Source organism: Callithrix jacchus, chromosome 14, assembly GCF_049354715.1.
Source record: "Callithrix jacchus isolate 240 chromosome 14, calJac240_pri, whole genome shotgun sequence".
Taxonomy (NCBI): Eukaryota; Metazoa; Chordata; class Mammalia; order Primates; family Cebidae; genus Callithrix; species Callithrix jacchus.
In genome coordinates this window covers 8676002-8703607 of record NC_133515.1, presented here as the reverse complement: position 1 = coordinate 8703607, position 27606 = coordinate 8676002, and the positions used below count along the sequence as shown (strand labels likewise).

Genomic DNA, 27606 nt, shown 5'->3' with positions numbered 1-27606 from the left:
TTCAGACTGTGTCCTCATACATTAGAAGGGGTGAGGAAGCTTTCTGGGTACTATAATATACGGGCAACTCATCATGACCTAATCACCTTCTAAAGACTATGCCTCTGTTTTTTTTTTTTGGGGGGGGGCGGGGATGGAGTTTCACTCTGTCTCCCAGGCTGGAGTGCAGTGGCGTGATCTCGGCTCGCTGCAACCTTTGCCTCCTGGGCTCAAGCTGTTCTCCTGTCTCAGCCTTCCAAGTAGCTGGGATTATAGGCCCACCACCGTGCCCAGCTAATTTTTGTATTTTTAGTAGAGGGGGTGTTTCACCATGTTAGCCAGGCTAGTCTCAAACTCCTGACCTCAGGTGATCCACCCACCTTGGCCTCCCACAGTTCTGGGATTATAGGTGTAAGCCACCATGCCCGGTCAAGACTGTGCCTCTTAATGTGATCACTTTAGGGGATAGGACTTCAACTTAAGAATTTTTTGAGGACACAGACATTCAGACTGAAGCAGCACATTAGAGGAACAGAAAGAAAAAGTTAGTGGGTGAACAAAGAAGGGAGTACTAGATCTTTACAGTGAAGACAAGGGCCAAATCATGTAAAGCCTTGCAAAGTTTGGATTTTATTCTTAATTGCAGTGGGAAGCCGCTGGCATATTTTTGAGCCAGTATCATCTTACTGTAATTTCGTTTTTTGTTTGTTTGTTTTCTTCCCTCTCTTTTCTTCTCCACTCCCACAGGATTCATTATTTTGAAATGATTGATTTGATTTCAGTGTGGAGAATAGGTTGTAGGGAGCAATAGTAGAAGCAGAAAGACAGTAGGGAATGGTTGCAGTATTCTAGGTGGGAAATGATGGTGACTTGGACTAGGGAGGTGATAACAAAAATATAGAGAAGTTGATGGATTTAGGATATATATTTGGAGGTAGAACCAACAAGATTTGCTAATCAATTAGATGGGAATCAGGGAAAGAGAAAACTCAAAAACAACTCCTCAGCTTTTTACCTGGGGCAAGTGCCTACACAAAAGATGGTGCCATTTGACATGATGAAGGCAGGGAAGGAACACAGTGGAGGCAGAATAGAGATCAAAGGTGCAGGTGGGGAAATTAAGAAGTCTGTTTTAGACATGTTAAAGTAGCCATGACGTGGACATCCCATAAAAGTAATATAATGTGTTTAGTGCTCCAGTAAGGATATGTTCATAATTCTGGGGAGTAGATCCTAAGTCTTTTTTGAAGAAGTTGAAGTCAGAAATACTTTTTTTGTAGCCTCTTTCTCAGTGTTACCTTAGCATCTATATGTATTACTCTGATGTAGCAGTAATCATGCTGTGCTGTGATTTCTGATTTGTTGTGGACTTTCCTAGATTCATTTAGGGTTGAAATTGTAGAGTTCTATTTGTTTTACACCTTTTTATACCCAGAAACATGTATCTGGTTTATTTTTATTCTAGCTATTTATAAGTTTACTTGTAAAGTGAATACATGTGACTGCTACAGTCTGAAAACATGAGCTAAAACAGTGATAGTAGGGATGGAAGAAATGTAGCTAAGAGAATTGAAAAGATCAGTAGGACTTGATAGCCAATTAAATATGTTGACTCAGTGAGAGGAATTAGTAATAATAGTAAATAATATATGTAGTGCTTATAATGTGCCAAGCACCATTCTAAGTGCTAAAGTTAAAACATATATTAGTTCATCTAATCCTTATATAACTCTGTGGTGCAGACAGTTATTATCATCCCTGTTTTATAAATGAGGAAGCCGTAGAAAAGTAACCAGGTCACCCAACGTCACGCAGCTAAGATGTGGCAGAACCAGGATAATGAATGTAGGTGGGCTGATGCCAAAATACATGCTGTTAACCACTCTGCTGTGTGACTTCCTAATTGAGAAGGAAGGTTCTTCCTTATTTTAGACTTTACCTTGAAAAAAATAAAAAATAGTAAATTAAAAATAATTTTTTAAAAAAGGAAAGTTCTTTTACTCGCTTTCTCTAAGAACTATATAGGAACACAGGTTTCATTCTAATTGATGTTAGAGATTGCAGCAAGGTGGAAGATATTCAGGTGGCCTGAGGTGGCGAAACTGGCAGGCTAGGCATAGGAATTTTAAATAACACTGATGTTTCTTTCCCCCAGTAATACTGCCTCCAAAGCTGGTAGAAGGAGGGTAGCAACTCCAACATGATTGCTTAGGGTTGTCAGGTGGACTCATGGTCTCTCTCTATTTTCAGTTCCTAGCCAGGCCTGATAGGTAATTTTGCAAAAGCCTCACTTTATTCGGTTTACCATTGAGAAGGAAGAAAGTTTAATTTTTTTCTGCTTTATCACACTGCTTTATTACCAATCTCAACAAATTTTTATTGACACTTTTTATTACATAAATAACTGCAGGTTTAATGAAGATATAGAGAGTTTTTGGACATTGCTTGTTCTTAAGATTCTGATAAATGTGTGAGGAAGACATCCAGAAAAATTCAGAACATGAATTGTTCTCTGTATATGAATATCAGTGAAGGCATGATCATTATGCAATGGAGAAGACAGAAAACCTAGAGAATGTGGAATTCAAACTGAGCCTTGGGAATGTCTTAAGTTAAATGGAGAAAAGACTGAGGGCTTATTGAGCAGATGATAAAATACTTTTGAGTATATGTGTTAATAATGTGTTGGCTGGGTGTGGTGGCTCATGCCTGTAATCCCAGGGAGACCTAGGTGGGAGGATCTCTTGAGCCCAAGAGTTCAAGACCAGCCAGGGCAACATATGGAGACCCTGTTTCTACAAAATTTAAAACAATTAGCCAATTATGGTGGGACATGCCTGTGGTTCCAGCTATTTGGGAGGCTAAGGTGGGAGGATTGCTTGAGCCTGGGAGGTCGAGGCTGCAGTGTAATGTGATTATGGCAACCTGGGTGACAGAGTGAGACCCTCTAAAAAAAATGTGTTGCATAGTTTGTTTTTCATAGAGGGGTTCTTGGAGGTGTCCAGTAAGAGATAAGTTTGGACAAGTAGGAAGGGACAAAATTACAAAAGTACTCTGAATGAGTTTAGACTTTAATTAAATAGATTCTTGCTATTTAAATAAATCAGAATTTACAGCAAAGCATGATTCAGCATGTAGTCTCTGTACTAACCAAATAGGAATCTCCAAGCAGCTTTTTAGAAATGTCGAATCTCAGAATCTGCATTCACACAGCATTCCCAGATGATTCTTAACATTCAATAAGAATTGGAAAGTACTGCTCTAGTAAGGAGTCATTTCACTCTGTTATTCTAAATCAAATGATTTTAACTAGGAACACATTTTTCAACAGAAATTATGTAAGAAATGGTAGTTAGGTAATTATGAAGAATTTAAACCCCAGCTGCTAGGGGTTTAAATGCTTCATAATTTGAAATATTCTGTGAGATCTAATGCTGAGGTTCCAGGTGGGGCAGTAACTGCTGCAATGAACAGTTGGGTCTTATTTAGGGAAGAGAAAAAAAAGGAAATAAATGTACCCACCTGTTTAGGTGCTGGGTTACACAGAGTGCAACATAAGGTCAGTGACTGGGGAGATCCTGATTCTGTAATTCCCTAGGTGGGACTTTGGAGAACAAAAGCTGTGTTTTGAGGAAAGATCTAAGATGCTCATAACAAATTTTCTTAACATGATAGCCTTGATTTAAGGAAAGAAAAAATTATTTCCCTAAGTTACACAATCTCTAAGATAGGTTGTCAAGTAAAACAGCATGATGCAGAGTAGTATGTGTAGTACGCGAAAGTGAAAAGTCTCTAACATTTGTTATTTTGCATATGTGTTTGTATATATATCTGTAGTATAAATTCCTAGAAATGAGATTATTTCAACAGAAGCTATGTGCATTTGTCATGTTGATAGATTTTTTTATAATTGTTCTCCATAAATATTGTATCAATTTATGCACTGGTGATGCATAAGGATGCTATGTTAGGTATGCAACTTACTGATCTTTGCCGTGTGATGGTTAAAAGGGGGTATCTCAGTGTTATTATAATTTATGTCACTAGAGATTGAGATTGAATATCTTAAAATATATTTAAGAGCCATTTCTGTAAATGTTCACATTCTTTGCCAATTTTCCTATTAGAGTATTTCTTTATCTTTTTTATTTCTAGAAATTATTTATACGTTAGGGAAATTTTGTGATTTTTTTTTTTTTTTTCTTATATAGAGTAGCAACAGCAAATGTAGCTAACTGGTAGCTATTTTGGACAACACAAGCCTCTAGAGGTAGACTGCTTAATTTGCTACTGACCCATATTTCTGTAGAACCATGATTACCAAAAGGATAGGGCAGAGAATGTCTTTGAAAACGTGTTCAGTACCATTTGGACAACACACAGAAAAAGCTTTATAAATTTTAAGAAGGTAAAGTTTGATGAAATCCTCTTAGCTGATGGGAAATAGTTAAAAACCTATCTAGGAATATTATTAATTTTCAAAATTTACTGATGTGGGAAATCACAGAGCTGTTTTAAATCAAATGCCTCCATATTATTTCCCATTCTTTCTACTAGGTTACCACCAAAGAACATGATTTTGGTCTAGGGGCTCCAGTTTCTGAAGGTGAAAACTACCAGAATACTCTCCAGCTAGAACAAGAAGCGAGAAACCAAGACAGATTCATCTGGACACTGAAATTACAGGTTACATTTAGTTACAACATGTTTTCCTGAGTCAGTTTGGGATGGGAACCTATTTTGAAACAAGAAGATAGAGAATAAATAACTACTAATTCAGAGCTCATTTAAATGTTATGGGTCTAAAATCATTCAATTTTTATCTTAACCATTTTGATAAACATGAGTCAGAGTCAGTGAGTACAAACTACGTGCCAAGTGTTATGTCAGATGTTTTCAGGTACACAATTTTTACTTAATCATCCCCAACTTGTGAAAAAGTGATGCTGTCTCCATTTATAGATGTGGAAGCTGACGTTCTAAGAGGTTAAATAATTATGACACCTGAGTAATAAGTGACAGAACTAGGATTTCTCCAAACTCCCATGTTAGCTAGGATTTGAACTCAATTCTCTGAACTCCAAGTTTAGTATTGTTCCTGTTCTCCTAATGCCTGACATGTGGTATAGCTATTAATAAAAAGATTTCTTTTTCCAGGAAAATAGACTTAATTTTTCTTAGTCCTCCTGCTAAGTACAGTGAAAAACTCTGAACATTATGTATAAAACAATTTAAGACTTTGAAAGGTGGAGACTGGCAACTGGAATTAACAATGGGTACAAAAGAAAGATCCAAGAAAAGCCATCCCCTCCCTAGGTGAAGGACCAGGATAGGAGTGCCTATTAAGGCAGACAACTTTTTTTTTTTTTTTGGTACAGAGTGTTGCCAGGCTGGAGTATAGTGGCATGATCTCAGCTCATTACAACCTCTGCCTCCTGGGTTCAAGTGATTCTCCTGCCTCAGCCTCCTGAGTAGCTGGGATTACAGGCGCATGCCACCATGGCCGGCTGATTTTTGTATTTTTAGTAGAGACGGGGTTTCACCATGTTGGCCAGGCTGGTCTTGAACTTCTGAACTCAGGCGATCCACTTGCCTTGGCCTCCCAAAGTGTTGGGATTATTGGTGGGAACCACTGCACCTGGCCTCGACAGACAACTTTTAAAACAATAACTATCTACTCCGAACAAATACTGCAGAAGAAGCTACAGCCCCATTTCACATTTCTTTATAGCACAGGCCAAATAAAGTGCCTAGGCTTTCCACTTTAACAGACTGTAACAAGGAGCCCCACTTGTGCCTCAACCCCTTTTCTTCTCTCCTCACTTGTCCCACACCAGGGTGATATCAGAGAAGGCTAAGTGGGAAACTAGGACTTTTATCCTCACCAGGGGATAAGGAGGTCCTGAACCCTATGATGTCAGCAGAGATAACATGAGAAGCCAGGCCATCTACTCCCACCTTATTGTACTCGTTCTTGCTGTGGTGGTGTCAGAGAGACCTGAACTTTTACCACCCATGCTGTCAGTGGGAGACACATGGGGAACATTAATGAGGTGCCTCTGGGATTCCTCCCAGGCTGATGATAATGGCAGAGGCCCAGTGGGGAGCCTGAACGCTCTTGCTTAGCACTATCTAGAAACACCACCCTTTCCAGGTATCAACGGATGACAAATAGAGGAACTGGACTTCTACTTTGACCTACCAGAAATAAGCCAACGTCCCCCCCTCCTTTTTAGTTGGAGCAGTGTCACAGGAGGTCTACTAAAACATAAGATCCAGAGTCTTATAATGCCAGGTCTCAATTTTTAAAGAAGACATTGTCATCAGAAGAATCAGGAAGATCTGAGAAAAGACAGTTAAGATAAGCCAACACTGAAATGGAATGGACGTTACAATTATCTGGCAAGGACTTTAAAGCAGTCATAAAAATGCTTCTGTAAGCAATTATGATCATGCTAGAAATGAATGAAGAAAAGTCGTCTCAGGAAAAAATAGATACAAGGAAGAATCAAATGGAAATTTTGGAACTAAAAAATAACTGGTTCACATAAAAATCAGCATATGAATGTTTATAGCAACTTTATTATAATTGCCAAAAACTTAGAAGCAACCAAGATGTCCTTCAATAGGTGAATGGATAAGCAAATTGTTGTACACCCATACAATGGAGTACTATTCAGTGTCTTTTAAAAATGAGCAATGTAGCCATGAAAAGACACAGTGGAACCTTGAAATCATGTTGCAAAGTTGTAAAAGCTGTGAAATGTATGATTGCAACTACATGAAGGTTATACAACTATAGAAACCATAAAAAGAGCAGTAGTTACCAGGAATTGGAGGGGGAGGGGATGACTAGGTAGAGTACAGGATGTTTAGGGCAATGAAACTATTCTGTATGATACACTAATAGTGGATACATGTGACCCTATGTATGTCAAAACTCACAGAATGAATAACACCAAGAGTGAATCCTAATGTGAACTATAGACATTCGTTATTAATAATGTAACAATATTGTTTGATCAGTTGTAACACATATACCACATTAATACAAAATGTAAATAATAGAGGAAACTCTTTGTTGAGGGAGAGAGGAAGTATGTGGGAACTCTCTGTACTTCCTAATCAATTTTTTGTAAACCTAAAACTACTCTAAAAACTTAGTCTATTAACTACATGAGAGCAAATGTTTCCAAATTACCTATCTGAAAAGGGCTTAATATCCAGAATATACAAAGGACTTCTACAACTAGCCCCTTTTCCCCAAAAAACTGTAATTAAAAAATGGGCAAAGAACTTGAACAGACATTTCTCCAAAGAAGATATACAAATGTCAGTAAATACATGAAAAAGATGCTCAACATCACCAACCATTTAGAAATGCAAATCAAAACCATGAGATACCACTTCATTGCCATTAGGATGGTTGTTATAATGGAAAATAACAAGTGCTGGTGAGGATGTGAAGAAACTGGAAAACTTGTGCATTGCTGATGGGAATGTAAAACGGTGCCACCATGGTGAAAAATCTTTTGATGGTTTCTTAGAATTTTAAAGACAGACTAACCATACGAATCAGCAATTCCATTCCCAGGTATATACCCTAAAGAATTGAAAACATGGACTCCAGTAGATACTTATATATAAATGTTCATAGCAGCATTATTTACAATAGCCAAGAGGTAGAAAAAACCCAAATGTCTATCAACAAATGAATGGATAAACAAATTATGGTATGTGCTTATAGTGTAATATTATTCAGATTCAAAAAGGAATCACTTCTGATAAATGCTGCAAAATGAATGAACCTCAGGAAGATTATGCTAAGTACAATAAGCCAGACATGGGAAGACAACTAATGTTTGATTCTGCCTATACCTAGAATAGGCAAATTCAAGGAGACAGACTTATTGTTTAATCAGTATAGTTCTTTTGGTTGAGGGGAATGAAAAAATTCTTTAAATAGATAGTAGTAATGGTTGTGCGACATTGTGAATATACTTAATGCCACTGAATTACATACTTAAAATGAAAATTATGTATATATATTTTATGACAGAACAACTTTTCAAAATGGAGTAACTGAGAATAAAAACTCAGTGCTCTCAATAGAATGGAGGAGAGAAATGAATCAATGAATATGAGAATAGGAAAATAATTACCTGATGTGAGCATCAGAGAGAAAATAGATTGACAAAAATGTGAATAGAGCTTCAGAGACAGGTAAAACTGTTTGCAAAAAAGTGAGAGAAGGTGGTACTGAAAAAATATTTGAAGAGATAATGGCTGAATATCCCACAAATTTGGCACAAAGACATAAAGCAGATTAAAGAATGTGAGAGAATACCTAACAGGAGTCACCAAAAAAAAAAAAAAATCCATGCCAAGACACTTCATAATTAGGCTTTTGAAAAGTAAGATAAAAAAAAAAAATCCTGAAAGAAACCGTGCATTGTCTATAGAGGAACACCAATTCAAATAACAGCAGATGTTTTTATCTGAAAGATTGGAGGTAAGGAAGTGGCACAACATTTTTCAAGTACTAGAAACAAACAAACCTGTCAACCCAGAATTTTATATCCAGAGAAAGTATCCTTGAAGGGTGAAGGGAAAATAAAGACGTTCTCAGATAAAGGAAAACTAAGATAATGTGTTGCCAGCTAAAAGAATTTTTCTAACCAAAAAGGAAATGATAAAAGAAGTAATCTTGGAGTAGTAGGAAGGAAGAACAATATATGGAGCAAAAAATATAGGTAAATGAAATAGATTTTCTTTTTTTTTTTTTCTTTCTTTTTCTTTTTTTTGGAGACAGGGTCTTGCTTCATCATCCTTGCTGTAGTTCAGTGGTGTGATCTCTGCTTACTGCAGCCTTGGCCTCCTGGGCTCAAGCAGTCCTCCTGCCTCAGCCTTTCAAGTAGCTGGGACTGCAGGCATATGCAACCATCCCAGGCTGATTTTTGCATTTTTTTGTAGAGATGGGGTTTTGCCATGTTTCCCAGGCTGGTCTTGAACTCCCAGACTCAAGTGATCCACCTGCCTGAGCCTCCCAGAGTCCTGAGATTACAGACTTGAGCCACTACTCCCAGCCAAATTTTTTTTTAAGATTTCAGAATTATATTTAATTGTTGAATGTGGTTCTAAATGCATGTAGAGGAAATATTTTAGACAATTATTTTATTGATAGGGAGAGTAAAGCGATCTAAAAGAGGTAAAGTTTCTGTACTTTCACTGGAACTGTTAAGATATAGGCTATGATAAGTTATGTATATATAATGTAATGCCTAGGACAACCAGTAGAAAAAGATCAATAATTACATACAAAAACACTATAAATCAACATAGAATTCTAAAAAAAATGTTGGGGTAATCCACAGGAAGGCAGCGAAAACAAAACTCTCCATTATTTCAACACTTAAAACTGTAGTAATAAGACTGTGATATTGATAGAGGGATAGATACATGCATGAATGGTACCGAAGAGAGAATCTACAGATAGTCCTATACAAGTACAGCCAAATGATTTTTTGAGAGAGATCAAGAAGCAGTTCAATGGAAGATAGTCTTTTCTTTTTTCTTTTTCTTTTTTTTTTTGAGATGGAGTTTCGCTCTTGTTACCCAGGCTGGAGTGCAATGGCGTGATCTCGGCTCACCTCAACCTCCGCCTCCTGGGATCAGGCATTTCTCCTGCCTCAGCCTCCTGAGTAGCTGGGATTACAGGCACGCGTCACCATGCCCAGCTAATTTTTTTTTGTATTTTTAGTAGAGACGGGGTTTCACCATGTTGACCAGGATGGTCTTGATCTCTTGACCTCGTGATCCACCCGCCTTGGCCTCCCAAAGTACTAGGATTACAGGTGTGAGCCACCGTGCCCGGCCTGTTTTTTTTTTTTTTTTAATTAATTAATTATTTTTTGAGACAGAGTGTTGGTCTGATGCCTGGCTGGTGTGCAGTGGTGTGATCTCAGCTCACTGCAACCTCTGCCTCCTGGGTTCAAGCAGTTCTTCTGCCTCAGCCTCCCGAGTAGCTGGGACTACAGGCATGTGTCACCGTGTCTGACTAATTTTTTTGTTGTTGTTGTATTTTAGTAGAGATGGGGTCTCACCATGTTGGCCAGGATGGTCTCGATCTCCTGACCTCATGATCTACCCACCTCGCCTCCCAAAGTGCTAGGATTACAGGTGTGAGCCACCGCACCCATTATAAGGTAGTCTTCAACAAGTTGTGTTGGAACAATTAGATATAGGGAAAACAGTTACCCTCCACTTAAACCTCACATGTCATAAAAAATTAACTAAATGGACCACAGATTTAAATGTAAAACTTAAGACTGAGACTTTTAGGAGGTAACATAGGAGAAAATTTGCAGGATGTTAGGCTTGGGTGGAGGGTTCTTAGGTATGATACAAAAGGATGACTCATAAAAGGAGAAATTGGTAATATGGACTTAATCAAAATTGAAGTTTTTGGCTGGCTGTGGTGGCTCATGGCTATAATCCATGCACTTTGGTAGGCGGGTAGATCACATGAGTCCAGGAGTTTAAGACCCATCTCTACTAAATATTACAGAAATTAGCTAGGCATGGTGGTGCATGCCTGTAGTCCCAGCTACTCAAGAGGCTGAGTTGGGAGGATCACTTGAACCTGGGAGGCAGAGGTTGCAGTGAGCTGAGATTGCACCACTGCACTCCAGCCTGGGTAAAAGTGACACTCTGTTTAAAAAAAAAATTGAAGTTTTTGCTTTGTAGAAAACCCTGCTAAGATGATGAAAAGACAAGCTGCAAACCATACGTTTGCTAAAGGATTCATATCTTGTATCAAATGAAGAATGCTTAAAATTTAATAGTAAAAAAATTCAATTAGAAAATGAGCAAAAGACATTAAGAGATACTTCACAGAAGGATGCGTGGTATAGAAAAAGTTGTTCAGCCTCTATAAACATCAGGGGAATGCACATTAAGGCCATGATGAAATAATACAGTTCTAAGAACGACTAAAAAAATAGTGACAATAGCAAATGCTGGTAAGGATGAGGAGAAACTGGATCACCCATTCATTCCATTCATTTCATAAGAATATGAAATGGTATAGCCAGTTGGAAAATAATTTGGCACTTTTTGGTAAGACTAAGCATACATTTACCATATAACCCAGCAGTTGCACTCCTGGGCATTTGTTCCAGAGGAATGAAAACTTATATCTACTCAAAACTTACATCCTACTCAGTTCATAGCAGCTTTGTTATATTCCCAAACTGTAAACAACCTAAACTGTGGCATTCCATGTATTTTTCAGCGATAAATAGGAATGAACCTATTCAAATAACAACTTGGGTGGATCTAAAGGATGTTGTGCTGAGTGAAAAAAAAAAATCTTACAAGATTACATGCTGTATGCTTTTATTTAGATAACATTCTCAAAATGACAAAATTGTATGCATTGGTTGCTAAGAATTGAGGTGGGGAATGAGAACATAAAGGAGCAGCAAGAGATTAGTCTTGTGGTAATGGAACAGTTCTGCACCTTGAGGTGGTAGTTACAGAAATCTGCAAGTTTGAGAAAAATGATATAGAACACCATGCACATGCTGTATCTGGGTTCAATACTGTATTATGTTGTTTATGACCCAACTATCAGTGGAAACTGAGTAAAGGATGTATGAGACTTCTGTGTACTACATTTGCTTCTTGTGACTCTTACTTAAAAATTTAAAAAAATACTGAGTACTTATACTGGAAATTGTACTTAAGCTTTTATATAATGTCTAATGACAATTCTGCAATTTGTAGGCATTCTGTCCATTTAACAGAAGAAACTCGAGAGACTCCCATTTTTTTTTTTCCTAGAGTCAAATGCATTTCCTAGGATCACGAAAATATGGTAAATTGCCCAATTACATAACTGGTAAAGCACTACAACAGGATTTAAACCTAACTCTGCCGAAGTCCAATGCCCACATCTTTTGTATTACTCTAGACCGCCTCTTCTAAAGTTCCTTTGTCTTGGAATTGAGTAAAAGCAGAGTTTCATGAGAGAAGTGAGGGGAGTGTTCATTTATATTACTGATAATTTGTTTATTTGCTTAAAGATTTGAGGATTATGTGAGCTACATAATAAAGGATGTAGAAACGAGTGATATGTTGATACATAAATGAGACAGTCCTTTAAGTTGTTTAGAATTTAGTGGAAGGGAAAGGGAAATAAATGATTTTAATGCATCTTATAAATATTGAGATAAACTTATATAAAAGGCTTTATGGGCACACATACTGGAAAGGAGAAGCATTTAACATCTCCTGATGCTTGGGGAGTTAACAGACATTTTTAATGTGCTCTTGTTGCTGAGAAACATGGCATAGGAGAAGCCGTGAACAAAGGTGAAAAACATAACTTGGACTTTATGCGTTTGCTTCACATCCTCTAGTTTGTTTTAAAAGAAGGTAACTGAAATAAAAAGGGTAGGATAAAACAAGGAAACAGTGAAGGCCTGCGATGACAACAAACATCATTGTACATAGTTTCGGTACAAGTTACTAGAGGTGGGCCTTAGATTTATCTTTAAACTTTCTAAAGGCAAAGACAAATAGAAACATTAGTTAAATAATTAATGAGCATTAGGGTAAGAACAAACCAGGTATCCAAAAAAGCCATATATTTTCCTGAAATTTAAGCCTAAGCAGGGTTTTCCTTGAAGATTCTCAGAGGGTTCTGTGATAACCTTTCAATTTCAAATGTGTACATTTCAGTAAGTCCCTTAAGATAAGTTTTTAATGAGATTGTTTTTATAGTGTGTCTTGTGGTGGGAAGTTAGGCCGGACAGGTAAGTAAAGTTGGGATCATAAATGGCATTTTAAAATTTTATTCTTAGTGTCATGAGACAGCATAAGATTATAGGAATGACCTCAAATTTGAGTTTTCAAAGAATTTTTAAGAGTAGATGGGAAAAGGCCAAGAGAAGAAGAGAATAGGAGATACTGTATTAAAATAACAACTTTAATTATGCCTCTCAATGTGTTATTTACTGCATACAATAAATGGCATTTTAGCATTTTAAAAATGATTCATGACTTTTTTTTTTTTTTTTTGAGACAGAGTCTTGTTCTGTCACCCACACTGGAGTGCAGTGGCACGATGTCGGTTCACTGCAACCTCCACCTGCCGGGTTCAGTCAATTCCCTGCCTCAGCCTCCTGAATAGCTGAGATTACATGCCAGGCTGAATTTTGTATTTTTAGTAGAGATGGGGTTTTACCATCTTGGCCAGGCTGGTCTTGAACTCCCGACCTCGTGATCCACCCGCCTTGGCCTCCCAAAGTGCTGGGATTACAGGTGTGAGTCACCATGCCTGGCTTAAAAGAGTTAATATATTTTAATAACAATGATTGGAAATTTAATTATAAAGAACTCTTAATGGTAGTAAAACGAATTTCAAAAGTATTGAAATTTCTTTATTGCATTTTTCTAATAGACTGGTTAAAAATCAACAGTAATTAAGTTCTTTTAAAAAAACTATAAATTGAAAGATATTGCTATAAAATTTAAATATTTAATATATTTTTTTCAAAAAGGTAGAACATTCACATGGTATGAAATTCATAAGGCACAAAAAGGTATACAATTACATTTCCTTGCCAGGGAAGCAAATCTTCCTTCCTAATTGCATTTACATACTGATTATTTTCTTTCTAATCATAACAGATTGAAGATCTCAAACAGACAAATCATGGCTTGGAAGAATATGTTAGGAAACTCTTGGATAGTAAGGAGGTGGTAAGCAGTCAAGTAGATGATTTAACCAGCCACAATGAGCGTCTTTGTAAAGAATTGATTAAAATTGACCAACTTGCAGAGCAACTACAAAAAGAGAAAAATTTTGTATTGGATATCACTAACAAGGAACTTGAAGAAGCCAAGGTACCAGATTTACCACTGATCAGGATTTTAATTCTACTTTAAATATCACATAATTCTTAAATACAATGGAAAACGTAGCATTCTCATTTGTATAATTTGGAAGCTTTTTATATTTGACAGTATGTATATTGATATGTTCTAAGGATTAAATTTTTTCTCACATTTTACTTCTTTAAAAAAATTTTACTCAAAACATTTTGTAAGTAGTACGTAGTCATTGTAAAAAAAAATTTCAAAGCAACAGAAATGTTCTATGATCCGAATGCTGTTTCCCCTTCCCATTTCGTCTCTACTCTGCAGAGATATTTACAAACTAATAGATACATTTGTTTTCATCTATTTTTCACATATGTGATTGATATCAGTACCCTTTTAAAAAGACGTTTTACCAAACTAAAAGCAGAACTGCCATATGATCTAGCAATCCCACAGCCAGGTGTACATCCAAAAGCAAGGAAATCAGTATGTCACAGAAGAATCTGCACTTCTGTGTTTATGGCAGCACTGTTAACAGCCAAGATATGAATCAATCTAAGTGTCCACTAACCTATGAGTGAATAAAGAAAATGTACTATATATACACAGTAGAATGTCATTCAGCCATAAATAAGGATAAAACTCTGTCATTGCAGCAACATTAATGAGCCTGGAGGACATTGTGTTAAGTGAAGTAAGCCAGACACAGGAAGACAAATATTGCATGTTCTCACTCATATGTGGAATATGAAGAAATCGATCTCATGGAGATAGAGTATAGATTGATGGTTACTAGAGGCTAAAAGGAAGCAGGCAGGAGAGGATGAAGAGAGACTGGTTAATTGGTACAAAAATACAGTTAGAGAGAGGGTATAAATTCTAGTCTTTGATAGCATGGGTGACTGTTGTTAACAATTTATTGCATATTTCAAAATAGCTAAAAGAGAAGATTTGGAATATTTTCAGAACAAAGAAATCTGTAAGGTAATGGATATTCCCATTACCCTAATTTGATTATTATACATTGTGTGCATGTTTTAAAATATCACATGTACCACATAAATATGTCCAATTATTGTATATCAAGAAGTCAATTTTGAAAGTTTTTTTTTAAACTAAAATTTGCCAATCCTTTTTTATTTCTTACTGATTTCTGAGTTTTGGTTCTTGTTCAGGAAGGTTTTTTTCACCTCAAGAATTACAGATACGCTTTCTAAAGTTTTCTTTTAGTAGTTTTTTAAGTTTTGCTACTTTTAATACTGCCGGAGTTTCTTTTTGTTCTAATAGGAGATAGGGTTGCCTAGTCCGTTCTTTCTCCACTGATTTGAAGTATCATTTTAACAGATACTAAATTCTAAGATATTTGGAATATTTTCAGAACAAAGAAATCTGTAAGGTAATGGATATTCCCATTACCCTAATTTGATCATTATACATTGTGTGCATGTTTTAAAATATCACATGTACCACATAAATATGTCCAGTTATTGTATATCAAGAAGTCAATTTTAAAAGTTTTTTTTTAAATTTTAGTTTAAAATTTGCCAATGTAACGATGTATATTTCTGGACGATTTGTTGTCATTGATTCATTTGCCTTTTCCTGTGCCACCACCAGGTCGTTTTAGTTACTGTAGCTTTGTGATCTTTTGATCAACATATTATTTCTTGTTTAAATACTGTTATGAAATTTAGAAACTAGAGATTTACGCACAATTATAAAATGACAATTTCACTTCTTATTGCTGCCTAATGGCTTATAAGCAAGATAGAGCATATTTAAAGGCCAAAAACAACCTGTTGACTTCTAAAATGATAGCCTTTGAACATGCTTACTTGTCTTGATTTTATTAATCACCAAATTAGTAAATTGTTTCTGTAATAAAGTAATTTCCCAAAGCTAATTGTTACTACATGTTATTTCTTTTCGTTCTTTCTTTTTCTTTTCTTTTTTTTTTTTTGGGTGGAGTCTCGCTCTTTCACCAGGTTGGAGTGCAGTGGCTCAATTTTAGCTCACTGAAACCTCCCACCTTCTGGGTTCAAGTGATTCTCCTGCCTCAACCTCCCGAGTAGCTGGGACTACAGGCACATGCCACCACACCCAGCTATTTTTTTAAAAGTATTTTTATTTTTTTCTTCTTTTGTTTTTTATTATACTTTAAGTTTTGGGATATATGTGCAGATCTTGCAGGATTGTTACATAGATATACAAATGCCATGGTGGTTTGCTGCCTCCATCTCCCTGTCACCTACGTTAGGTATTTCTCCTAAGATTATCTCTCCCCAAACTCCCTACCCCCTGCTATCCCTCCCCTAGCACCCCACCCCCTAACAGACCCCAGTGTGTTATGTTCCCTTCCCTCCCTCCCTGTGTTCATGTGTTCTCATTGTTCAACTCCCACTTACGAGTGAGAACATTTGGTGTTTGGTTTTCTGTTCTTGTGTCAGTGTGTTGAGAATGATGATTTTCAGCTTCATCCATGTCCCTGCAAAGGACATGAACTCATCCTTTTTTATGGCTGCATAGTATTTCATGGTGTATATATGCCACATATTCTTTATCTGGTCCATCATTGGTGGGCATTTGTGTTGGTTCCAAGTCTTTGCTATTGTGTACAGTGCTGCAGTAAACATATGTGTGCATGTGTCTTTATAATAGAACAACTTATAATCCTTTGGGTATATATCCAGTAATGGGATTGCTGGGTCAAATGATATTTCTAGTTCTAGATCCTTGAGGAATCACCACACTGTCTTCCACAATGGTTGTACTAATTTACACTCCCACCAACAGTGTAAAAGTGTTCCTATTTCTCCACATCCTCTCCAGCATCTGTTGTCTCCAGATTTTTTAATGATTGCATTCTAACTGGCATGAGATGGTATCTCATTGTGGTTTCGATTTGCATTTCTCTAATGACCAGTGACAATGAGCATTTTTTCATGTTTGTTGGCTACATAGATGTCTTCTTTTGAAAAGTGCCTGTTCATATCCTTTTGCCCACTTTTTGATGGTTTTGTTTGTTTTTTCTTGTAAATCTGTTTTAGTTCTTTGTAGATTCTGGATATTAGCCCTTTGTCAGATTGGTAGCTTGCAAAAATTTGTTCCCATTCTGTTGGTTACCAGTTCACTCTGATGATTGTTTCTTTGTTGTGCAAAAGCTCTTAAGTTTAATTAGATCCCATTTGTCTATTTTGGCTTTTGTTGCCATTGCTTTTGGTGTTTTAGTCATGAAGTCCTTGCCTACGCTTATGTCCTGAATGGAATTGCCTAGGTTTTCTTCTAGGGATTTTATGGTGTTAGGTCTTATGTTTAAATCTTTAATCCATCTGGAGTTAATTTTAGTGTAAGGTGTAAGGAATGAGTCCAGTTTCACTTTTCTGCACATGGCTAGCCAGTTTTCCCAAAACCATATATTAAACAGGGAATCCTTTCCCCATTGCTTTTCTCAGGTTTGTCAAAGATTGGATGGTTGTAGGTGTGTAGTGTTACTTTCGAGGCCTCTGTTCTGTTCCATTGTTCTATATCTCTGTTTTGGTACCAGTACCATGCTGTTTTGATTACTGTAGCCTTGTAGTATAGTTTGAAGTCAGGTAGCATGATGCCTCCAGCTTTGTTCTTTTTGCTTAGGATTGTCCTGGCTAAGCAGTCTCTTTTTGGTTCCATATGAAGTTTAAGGTGGTTTTTTCCAGTTCTGTAAAGAAGATCGGTGGTAGCTTGATGGGGATAGCATTAACCCTATAAATTACTTTGAGTAATATGGCCATTTTCACAATATTGATTCTTTTTAACCATGAGCATGGAATGTTTTCCCATCTATTTGTGTCCTCTGTTATTTCCTTGAGCAGTGGTTTGTAGTTCTTCTTGAAGGGGTCCTTCATATCCCTTGTTAGTTGTATTCCTAGGCATTTTGTTCTCTTTGTGGCAGTTATAAATGGGAATTCACTCATGATTTGGCTCTCTGTCTGTTATTGATGTATAGGAATGCTTGTGATTTTTGCACACTGATTTTGTATTCTCAGACTTTGCTGAAGTTGCTTATCAGCTTCAGGAGATTTTGAGCTGAGACAATGGGGTCTTCTAAATATACAATCATGACATCTGCAAATAGAGACAATTTGACTTCCTCTTTTCCTTATTGAATACCCTTTATTTCTTTTTCTTGCCTGATTGCTGTGGCTAGAACTTCCAATACTGTGTTGAATAGGAATGGTGAGAGAGGGCACCCTTGTCTAGTGCCAGATTTCAAAGGGAATGCTTCCAGTTTTTGCCCATTCAGTATGATAAAACTGTGGGTTTGTCATAAAGAGGTCTTATTATTTTGAGATACATTCCATTGATGCCTAGTTTATTGAGAGTTTTTAGCATAAAGCTTTGTTGAATTTTGTCAAAGGCCTTCTCTGCATCTATTGAGATAATCATGTGGTTTTCGTCTTTGGTTCTGTTTATGTGGTGGATTACGTTTATAGATTTGCATATGTTGAACCAACCTTGCATCCCTGGGATGAAGCCTACTTGATGATGATGAATAAGCTTTTTGGTGTGCTGTTGCATTTGGTTTGCCTATATTTTATTGAAGATTTTTACATCAATGATCATCATGGATATTGGTCTGAAATTTTCGTTTTTAGTTGTGTCTCTGCCAGGTTTTGTTATCAGGATGATGTTGGTCTCATAAAATGGGTGAGGGATTCTTCCCTCTTTTTGTATTGTTTGGAATAGTTTCAGAAGGAATGGTACCAGCTCCTCATTGTATGTCTGGTAAAATTTGGCTGTGAACCCCTCTGGACCTTGACTTTTTTTGATTGGTAGGCCTTTAATTGCTGCCTCAACTTCAGACCTTGTTATTGGTCTCTTCAGGGATTCAGCTTCTTCCTGGTTTAGACTTGGAAGGGTGTAAGTTTCCAGGAATTTAACCATTTCTTCTAGATTTACTGGTTTATGTTGCATACAGTTGTTTGTAATAATTTCTGATGTTTGTATTTCTGTGGAATCGGTAATGATATCCCCTTTACCATTTTTATTGCATCTATTCTATTCTTTCTTTTCTTTTTTGTTAGTCTGGCTATCAGGCTATTTCGTTGATATTTTCAAAAAACCAGCTCTCTGATTTATTGATTTTTCGAGGGTTTTTTTGTGTGTCTATCTCCTTCAGTTGTGTGCTGATCTTAGTTATTTCTTGTCTTCTGCTAGCTTTTGAATTTGTTTGATCTTGCTCCTCAGTTCTTTTAATTTTGATGATAAGGTGTTGATTTTAGATCTTTCCTGACTTCTCATGAGGACATTTAGTGCTATAAAATTTCCTCTAGACACTGCTTTAAATGTGTTCCAGAGATTCTGGTATGTTGTGTCTTCATTCTTGTTGGTTTTGAAGAACATCTTTATTTCTGCCTTCATTTCATTATTTATCCAGTAGTCGTTCAGGAGCAGGTTGTTCAGTTTCCTTATAGTTGTGCGGTTTTGAGTGAGTTTCTTATTCCTGAGTTCTAATTTGATTGCACTGTGGTCTGGGAGACTGGTTGTTAGATTTCCTTTCTTTTGTGTTTGCTGAGGAGTGATTTTCTTCTAATTATGTGATCGATTTTAGACTAAGTGCAGTGTGGTACTGAGAAGAATGTATATTCTGTGGATTTGGGGTGGAGAGTTATGTAGATGTCTATTAGGTCTGTTTGGTCCAGATCTGGGTTCACGTCCTGGATATCGTTGTTAATTTTCTGTCTCCTTGATCTGTCTTATATTGACAGTGGGGTGTTAAAGTCTCCCACTATTATTGTGCTTAAGTCTCTTTGTAGGTCATTAAGAACTTGCTTTATGTATCCAGATGCTCCTGTATTGGGTGCATATATATTTCAGATAGTTAGCTCTTCTTGTGGCATTGATCCCTTTATCATTATGTAATGCCCTCCTGTGTCTCTTTTGATCTTTGTTGGTTTAAAGTCCATTTTATCAGAGACTAGGATTGCAACTCCTGCTTTTTTTTTGCTCTCCATTTGCTTGGAAAATCTTCCTTCATTCCTTTATTTTGAGTCTGTGTGTCTTTGGACATAGATGGGTCTCCTGTATACAGCACACTGATGGGTCTTCATTGTTTATCCTATGTGCTAGTCTGTGTCTTCTGATTGGGGCATTTAACCCTTTTATATTTACAGTTAATATTGTTATGTGTGAATTTGATCCTGCCATTTTGATACTACCTGGTTGTTTTGCCCATTAGTTGACACAGTTTCTTCATTGTGTTGATGGTCTTTACCATTTGCAGTGGCTGGTACTGGTATTTTTTTCCATGTTTTGTGCTTCTTTCAGAAGCTCAGTAGCCCTTGTAAGGCAGTCCTGGTGGTGACAAAATCTCTCAGCAATTGCTTGTCCATAAAGGATTTTATTTCTTCTTGGCTTATGAAGCTTACTTTGCTTGGATGTGAAATGCTAGGTTGAAAGTTCTTTTCTTTAAGGTTGTTAAATGTTGCCCCCTCTCTCTTCTGGGTTGTAGGGTTTCTGCTGAGAGATCTGCTATGAGTCTGATGGGCTTCCCTTTGTGGGTAACTCGACTTTTCTCTCTGGCTGCCCTTAGTATTTTTTCATCCATTTCAATCCTGGTGAATCTGATGATTATGTGTCTTGGTGTTGCCTTTCTTGAGGAGCATTTCTGTGGTGTTTTCTGTATTTCCTGGATTTGAATATTGGCCTGCCTTGCTAGGTTGTGGAAGTTCTCCTGGATAATATCCGAAGAGTGTTTTCCAGCTTGGATTCATTCTCATTTTCACATTTAGGTACAACCATCAAACATAGATTAGGTCTTTTCACATAATCACATATTTCTTGGAGGCTTTGTTCATTTATTTTCTCTCTTTTTTCTCCAGTCTTGCCTCCTCGTTTTATTTCATTGAGTTGATCTTCAATCTCTGACATCCTTTCTTCTGCTTGACTGATTTGGCTATTGAAACTTGTGTATGCCTCACAAAGTTCTTGTGCTGTTTTTTTCAGCTTCATCAGTTATTTACGTTCTTCTCTAAGCTGGTTAATCTAGTTAGCATTTTGTTTAACCTTTTTTCAAGGTTCTTAGATTTCTTGGCATTGGGTTAGAACATGTTCCTTTAGCTCAGATAAGTTTGTTATCACCCACCTTCTGAAGCCTGCTTCTGTCAATTTGTCAAATTCATTCACCATCCAGTTTTGTTCCCTTGCTGGTGAGGAGTTGTAATCCCTTGCAGGAGGAGAGACATTCTGGTTTTTGGTGTTTTGTCCCTTTTGTGCTGGTTTCTTCCCATCTTCGTGAATTTATCTGCCTTTGATCTTTGAAGTTGGGGATTTTTGGATGCAGTCTCTGAGCGGACTTCCTTTTTGTTGATGTTGAGACTATTTCTGTTTTTTTAGTTTTCTAACAGGCCTCTCTGCTGCAGGACTGCTGGAGGTCCACTCCAGACCCTGCTTGCCTGGGAATCACCTGTGGGGGCTGCAGAACAGCGAGGATTGCTGCCTTTTCCTTCCTGTGGTAGCTTCATCCCAGAAGAGTTATCTGCCAGATGTCAGCCAGAGCTCTCCCGTGTGGGGTGACTCTTTGTATATACAGGGGTCAGGGAGCCTCTTGAGGCCGCCTGTCCCTTGTTAGAGCTCAAGTGTTGTGCTGGGAGCTTCAGAGCTGCTGGGCAGGGACGTTTAAGTCTGTTGCAGTGGAACTCAAAATGACTCCTTTTCCAGGTGCTCTGTTCCAGGAAGCTGTGGCTTTATTTTTAAGTCCCTGATGGGCTACTGCCTTTTTCAGAGATTCCCTCTCCAACAAGGAGGGAGTCTAGTCACAGTGTGCCTGCAGAGGTGTTGTTGAGCTACTGCAGGCTCCCCCCAGCTGCTGTGTAAACTTCTTTGTGCTTTTGTTTACACAGGTAAGGTTAGAGCTGCCTCAGTAATGGCGGACTGACCCCTCCCCACACCGAGCTAGACCATCCAGGGTCCGGCTCAAACTGCTGTGTTGGCTGTGAAAATTTCAGGCCAGTGGGTTTCAGTTTGCTGGTCTCCGTAGGGGTGGGACCCACGGGGCCACATCTCCTGGCTCCCTGCCTTCAGCCCCCTTTCTCTTAGAGGTATGGGCAATTTTGTCTTGCAGGCACTCTAGGTGCCAGTCAAAACTGCTGCTCGGATTTGTGCTGGGAACTCATGGCACTGGCTGAATTGGCCACCCCAATTTGCCCTGGAAACCCGCGGTGCCTGTCAATATGCAGGGATCTCCTGGTCTGTGTGCTGCAAAGGTGCGGGAGAAGTACAGCATCTGAACTGGAGCTCTGGAGTGGCCCGAAATGTCCCTGATGGCCTCCATTGGGTAGGAGGGAGGGCCCTCTAGCCTGTTGCACTTCCTGGGTGAGGCAGCACCCCACCCTGCCTTGGTTTGCCCTCCTTGGGCTACACCCACTGTCCAACCAGTCCCATTGAGATGAACCTGGTACCTCAGTTGGAAATGTGGAAATCACTTGCCTTCTGCATCGCTCTAGCTGGGAACTGTGCTCTGGAGCTGTTCCTATTCAGCTTTCTTAGCGGAAGTTCTATTTTTTGTATTTTTAGTAGAGACAGTGTTTTATCATGTTGGCCAGGATGGTCTCGATCTCTTGACCTTGTGATCTACCTGCCTTGGCCTCCCAAAGTGCTGGGATTACAGGTGTGAGCCATCTTGCGCAGCCTACATGTTGTTTCTTAAATATTCTTTTAATGTAACAAGACTCCTGTAACGTGTAATAAAACAATTCAATAAATGATCAGAACGAGAATGTTACTGAAGGCATTGTTAGAGTAATTTGAAATTTGAGTCCAATTGATGAACTCTAGGAGTGTATGTATTTTTATGCAGTAACCTCTCATTTAGACTCTTAAAGGTTAAATTCAAATTAGTGGAAAGTCAAATAATGCAACTTTTTTTGTTGTTGTTGAGACAGAGTTTCCCTCTGTTACTCAGTCTGGAGTGCAGTGGCATGATCGCGGCTCACTGCAACCTCTACCTCCTAAAGCAATTTCTTGTCTCAGTCTCATTAGTAGCTGGGATTACAGGCACCCACCACCATGCCCAGCTAATTTTCATATTTTTAGTAGAGACAAGGTTTCACCATGTTGTCCAGGCTGGTCTCGGACTCCTGACCTGAAGTGATCTGCTGGTCTTGGCCTCCCAGAGTGCTGAGATTACAGGCATGAGCCACCGTGCCTGGCCATAGTCATACAGTATTTAAATACGTGAGTTTATTACTTTAAGGATATAGTCTTCTCTAACTAAGTTGACTGGAACAGGTCCTTAGAACTACCTGAAATGCTAGATAAGAATGGTTAGTTTTTTTATTCTGGGAGGACTCAAGATGGCGCTGTGAGAACAACCCAGGATTGGAGCTCGCATTGAATCCGCAAACGGTGAGTCTGAGCTGCATTTACAGACTGATCTTTGTTGCCCACAGAACGGGGAAACTCCCAAGTATAAAAAGACACGGGACGCCAGGCAGTAGGTCTGCCTGGCGAAGCCGGCAGCCGGGGCGGCGGCGGCCGGCCCTAACCAGCAATCCCCACAGGGCGCATGTGTCTGGGTGCCCTGCTGAACCGGCAACCTGAGACTTGAGAGGGCTGGACTTGAGACTGAACGAGACTTAGACAGTAGCCCAGCCCAGGGGATTGCAGGGACAGATCGTTTGGGATACCCAGTGGGACAAACAAAACCGCGATTTCAAACTATCCCGAGCAGACGGTCCGAGAAGCTCTGTGGGGGAGGGGCATCCACCACTACCGAGGCAACCTGCCCCAACTGAGATACACGCCCACTGCTGACGCAGCCAGCCGTTGCCGAGGCAACCCGCCCCATCTGAGATACACGCCCACTGCTGACGCAGCCAGCCGTTGCCGAGGCAACCCGCCCCATCTGAGATACATGCCCACTGCTGACGCAGCCAGCCGTTGCTGAGGCAACCCACCCCAACTGAGATACACGCCCACTGCTGACGCAGCCAGCTGTTGCCGAGGCAACCCTCCCCAACTGAGATACACGCCCACTGCTGACGCAGCCAGCCGTTGCCGAGGCAACCCGTCCCTACTGAGATACACGCCCACTGCTGACGCAGCCTGCCGTTGCTGAGGCAACACGCTACAACGAAGAGACTCCGCCGCAGGGCGTGGTGGAGACCACAACACAGCCTGCAGGAACAGGGTGAATCACAACAGCAGGGCGGAGCCTTGGCAGCCAAACAGTGGCTAGTCTGCCTTCTAGCTGGGCAGGACACCTCATCGAACATCCAAAAATAAAGCCCAAACCCCTCAACACAGAGCATTTGAGAAAAAAAAAAAAAGGGGTTTTTTTTAATGAGCTCTGTTGCAGCAGAATCAAACATAGCAGCCTAACAGCCCTGAATGAACAACAGAGCGCACAGCTCAGCAATTAAGCCCGTATAAAGTACAAACTGTCTCCTCAAGCAGCTCCCTGACCCCTCTATATCCAAAAGACTGACATTAGGCAGGCATCATCCGGGGACAAAGATAGCAGAAAAAGAAACTGGTAGCATCCCTCGCTGTGCCACAGCTGCTAGAGGTGCACCCCAGACAAGCAGGGTCTGGAGCGGACCTCAGCAGTCGTACAGCAAAGGGGCTAGACTGGTAGAAGGAAAACCAAGCAACAGAAATACTTCATCATCAACACTCCGGGTGTCCACTCAGAGACCCAATCGAAAAGTCAGCAACTACGCAAATGACCAGGGGACAAATCCACAAAGATGGGAAGAAACCAGCGCAAAAAGGAGGAAAACACCCGAAACCAGAACACCTCGCCTCCTAGAAAGGACTAAAACTCCTCACCAGCAAGGGAACAAAGCTGGACGGAGAATGACTGTGACGAAATGACGGAATTAGACTTCAGAAGATGGATAATGAGAAACTTTTGTGAGCTAAAAGATCATGTATTAAATCAATGCAAAGAAACTAAGAACCTTGAAAAAAGATTTGAAAAAAGATTCGAGGAAATGATAACAAGAATGGATAACTTAGGAACATGAATGAATTAAAGGAGCTGAAAAACACAATACGAGAACTTCGCGAAGCAAACACAAGTTTCAATAGCCGAATGGACCAAGCAGAAGAAAGAATATCTGAAGTCGAAGACCAACTCAATGAAATAAAACGAGAAACCAAGATCAGAGAAAAAAGCGCAAAAAGGAATGAACAAAGTCTCCAAGAAATGTGGGACTATGTGAAAAGACCTAACCTACGTTTGATAGGTGTACCAGAAGGGGACGAAGAGAATGAATCCAAGCTGGAAAATACTCTTCAGGACATCATCCAGGAAAATTTCCCCCACCTAGCAAGACAGGCCAACACTCAATTGCAGGAAATACAGAGAACACCACAAAGATATTCCACAAGAAGAGCAACCCCTAGGCACATAATCGTCAGATTCAACAGGGTCGAAATAAAGGAGAGAATACTAAGGGCAGCCAGAGAGAAAGGTCGGGTCACCCACAAAGGGAAGCCCATCAGACTCACAGCAGATCTCTCGGCAGAAACACTACAAGCCAGAAGAGAGTGGGGGCCAATATTCAACATTCTTAAAGAAAAGAAATTTCAACCCAGAATTTCATATCCAGCCAAACTGAGCTTCAGAAGTGAAGGAAAAATAAAACCCTTTGCGAACAAGCAAGTACTCAGAGATTTTGTCACCACCAGGCCTGCTTTACAAGAGCTCCTAAAAGAGGCACTACACATAGAAAGGATCAACCAGTACCAGCCATTCCAAAATCACACTGAATGCTAAAGAGCTTCAACATAATGAAGAATCTACAAAAACTAACAGGCAAAACAGCCACTTAGCATCAAAATGGCAGTATCAAACTCACACATAACAATATTAACCCTAAATGTAAATGGACTAAATGCACCAATCAAAAGACACAGACTGGCAAATTGGATAAAAATCCAAAACCCATCAGTGTGCTGTATCCAGGAAACCCATCTCACATGCAAGGATACACAAAGGCTCAAAATAAAGGGATGGAGGAAGATATACCAAGCTAATGGAAAGCAAAAAAAAGCAGGAGTTGCAATTCTCATCTCTGATAAAATAGACTTTAAAGCAACAAAGATCAAAAGAGACAAAGAAGGCCATTACATAATGGTAAAAGGATTGCTAAAACAAGAAGAGCTAATGATCCTAAACATATATGGACCCAATGCAGGAGCACCCAGATACATAAGGCAAGTTCTTAATGACTTACAAAAGGACTTAGACTCCCACACAATAATAGTGGGAGACTTTAACACTCCACTGTCAATACTAGACAGATCAACCAGACAGATAATAAACAAGGATATCCAGGGCTTGAACTCAGACCTGGAGCAAGCAAACCTGATAGACATTTACAGAACTCTCCACCCCAAATCCACAGAATACACATTCTTCTCAGCACCACATCACACCTACTCTAAAATTGACCACATAATTGGAAGTAAAGCACTGCTCAACAAATGCAAAACAACTGAAATCATAACAAACAGCCTCTCAGACCATTGTGCAATCAAGCTAGAACTCAGAATTCAGAAACCAACCCAGAACCGCACAGCTTCATGGAAACTGAACAACTGGCTCTTGAATGTTGACTGGGTAAACAACGAAATGAAGGCAGAAATAAAGAAGTTCTTCGAAACCAACGAGAACGAAGACACAACGTGCCAGAACCTCTGGGACACATTTAAAACAGTCTCTAAAGGAAAGTATATATCAATAAGTGCCCATATGAGGAGAATGGAGAGATCCAAAATTGACACCCTATCATCAAAATTGAAAGAGCTAGAGGAGCAAGATCAAAAAAACTCAAAACCCAGCAGAAGACAAGAAATAACTAAGATCAGAGCTGAGCTGAAGGAGATAGAGACACAAAAAACCCTTCAAAAAATCAATAAATCCAAGAGCTGGTTTTTTGAAAAGATCAACAAAATAGACAGACCACTAGCCAGATTGATTAACAATAAAAGAGAGAACAACCAAATAGATGCAATAAAAAATGATAAAGGGGAAATCACCACAGATTCCACAGAAATTCAAACCATCATCAGAGAATATTACAAACAACTCTATGTGCATAAACTAGTAAACCTGGAAGAAATGGATAAATTCCTGGACTCCTGTGTCCTCCCAAGCCTAAACCAGGAGGAAGCAGAAACTATGAATAGACCAATAACAAGGTCTGAAGTTGAGGCAGCAATTAAGAGCCTACCACACAAAAAAAGCCCAGGTCCAGACGGGTTCACAGCCGAATTCTACCAGACACACAAGGAGGAGCTGGTACCATTCCTTCTAAAACTATTTCAAACAATCAAAAAAGAGGGAATCCTTCCCAAATCATTTTATGAGACCAACATCATTCTGATACCAAAACCCGGCAGAGACCCAATGAGAAAAGAAAACTTCAGGCCAATATCCATGATGAACATAGATGCAAAAATCTTCAATAAAATATTGGCAAGCTGATTGCAACAGCAAATCAAAAAACTTATTCATCATGATCAAGTAGGATTCATCCCGGGGATGCAAGGCTGGTTCAACATACGCAAGTCTATCAACGTAATTCACCACATAAACAGAACCAAAAACAAAAACCACATGATTATCTCAATTGACGCAGAGAAGGCATTTGACAAAATTCAACAGCCCTTTATGCTAAAAACCCTCAATAAACTCGGTATTGATGAAACGTATCTCAAAGTAATAAAAGCTATTTATGACAAACCAACAGCCAA

General features: G+C 39.0%; 1 protein-coding gene across 25 annotated transcripts in view; it reads left to right on the top strand.

Moving 5' to 3' along the window:
• TSGA10 (testis specific 10) overlaps window positions 1-27606 on the top strand; it is a 184204-nt gene that overhangs the window by 13213 nt on the left and 143385 nt on the right. For 18 of the 25 annotated variants that reach the window (XM_078348755.1, XM_035271707.3, XM_078348754.1 and 15 more), the window contains 2 exons: window positions 4537-4665; window positions 13675-13890. Coding sequence is in view for 12 of the 25 variants with exons in the window: in XM_078348749.1 (XP_078204875.1) it covers window positions 4537-4665; window positions 13675-13890 (345 nt within the window). In the remaining 13 variants the exon portion in view is untranslated. Of the gene's footprint in view, window positions 1-4536; window positions 4666-13674; window positions 13891-27606 lie in introns of those variants that run through there. The other 7 variants (XM_078348759.1, XM_078348758.1, XM_035271711.3 and 4 more) reach the window with 2 other exon arrangements.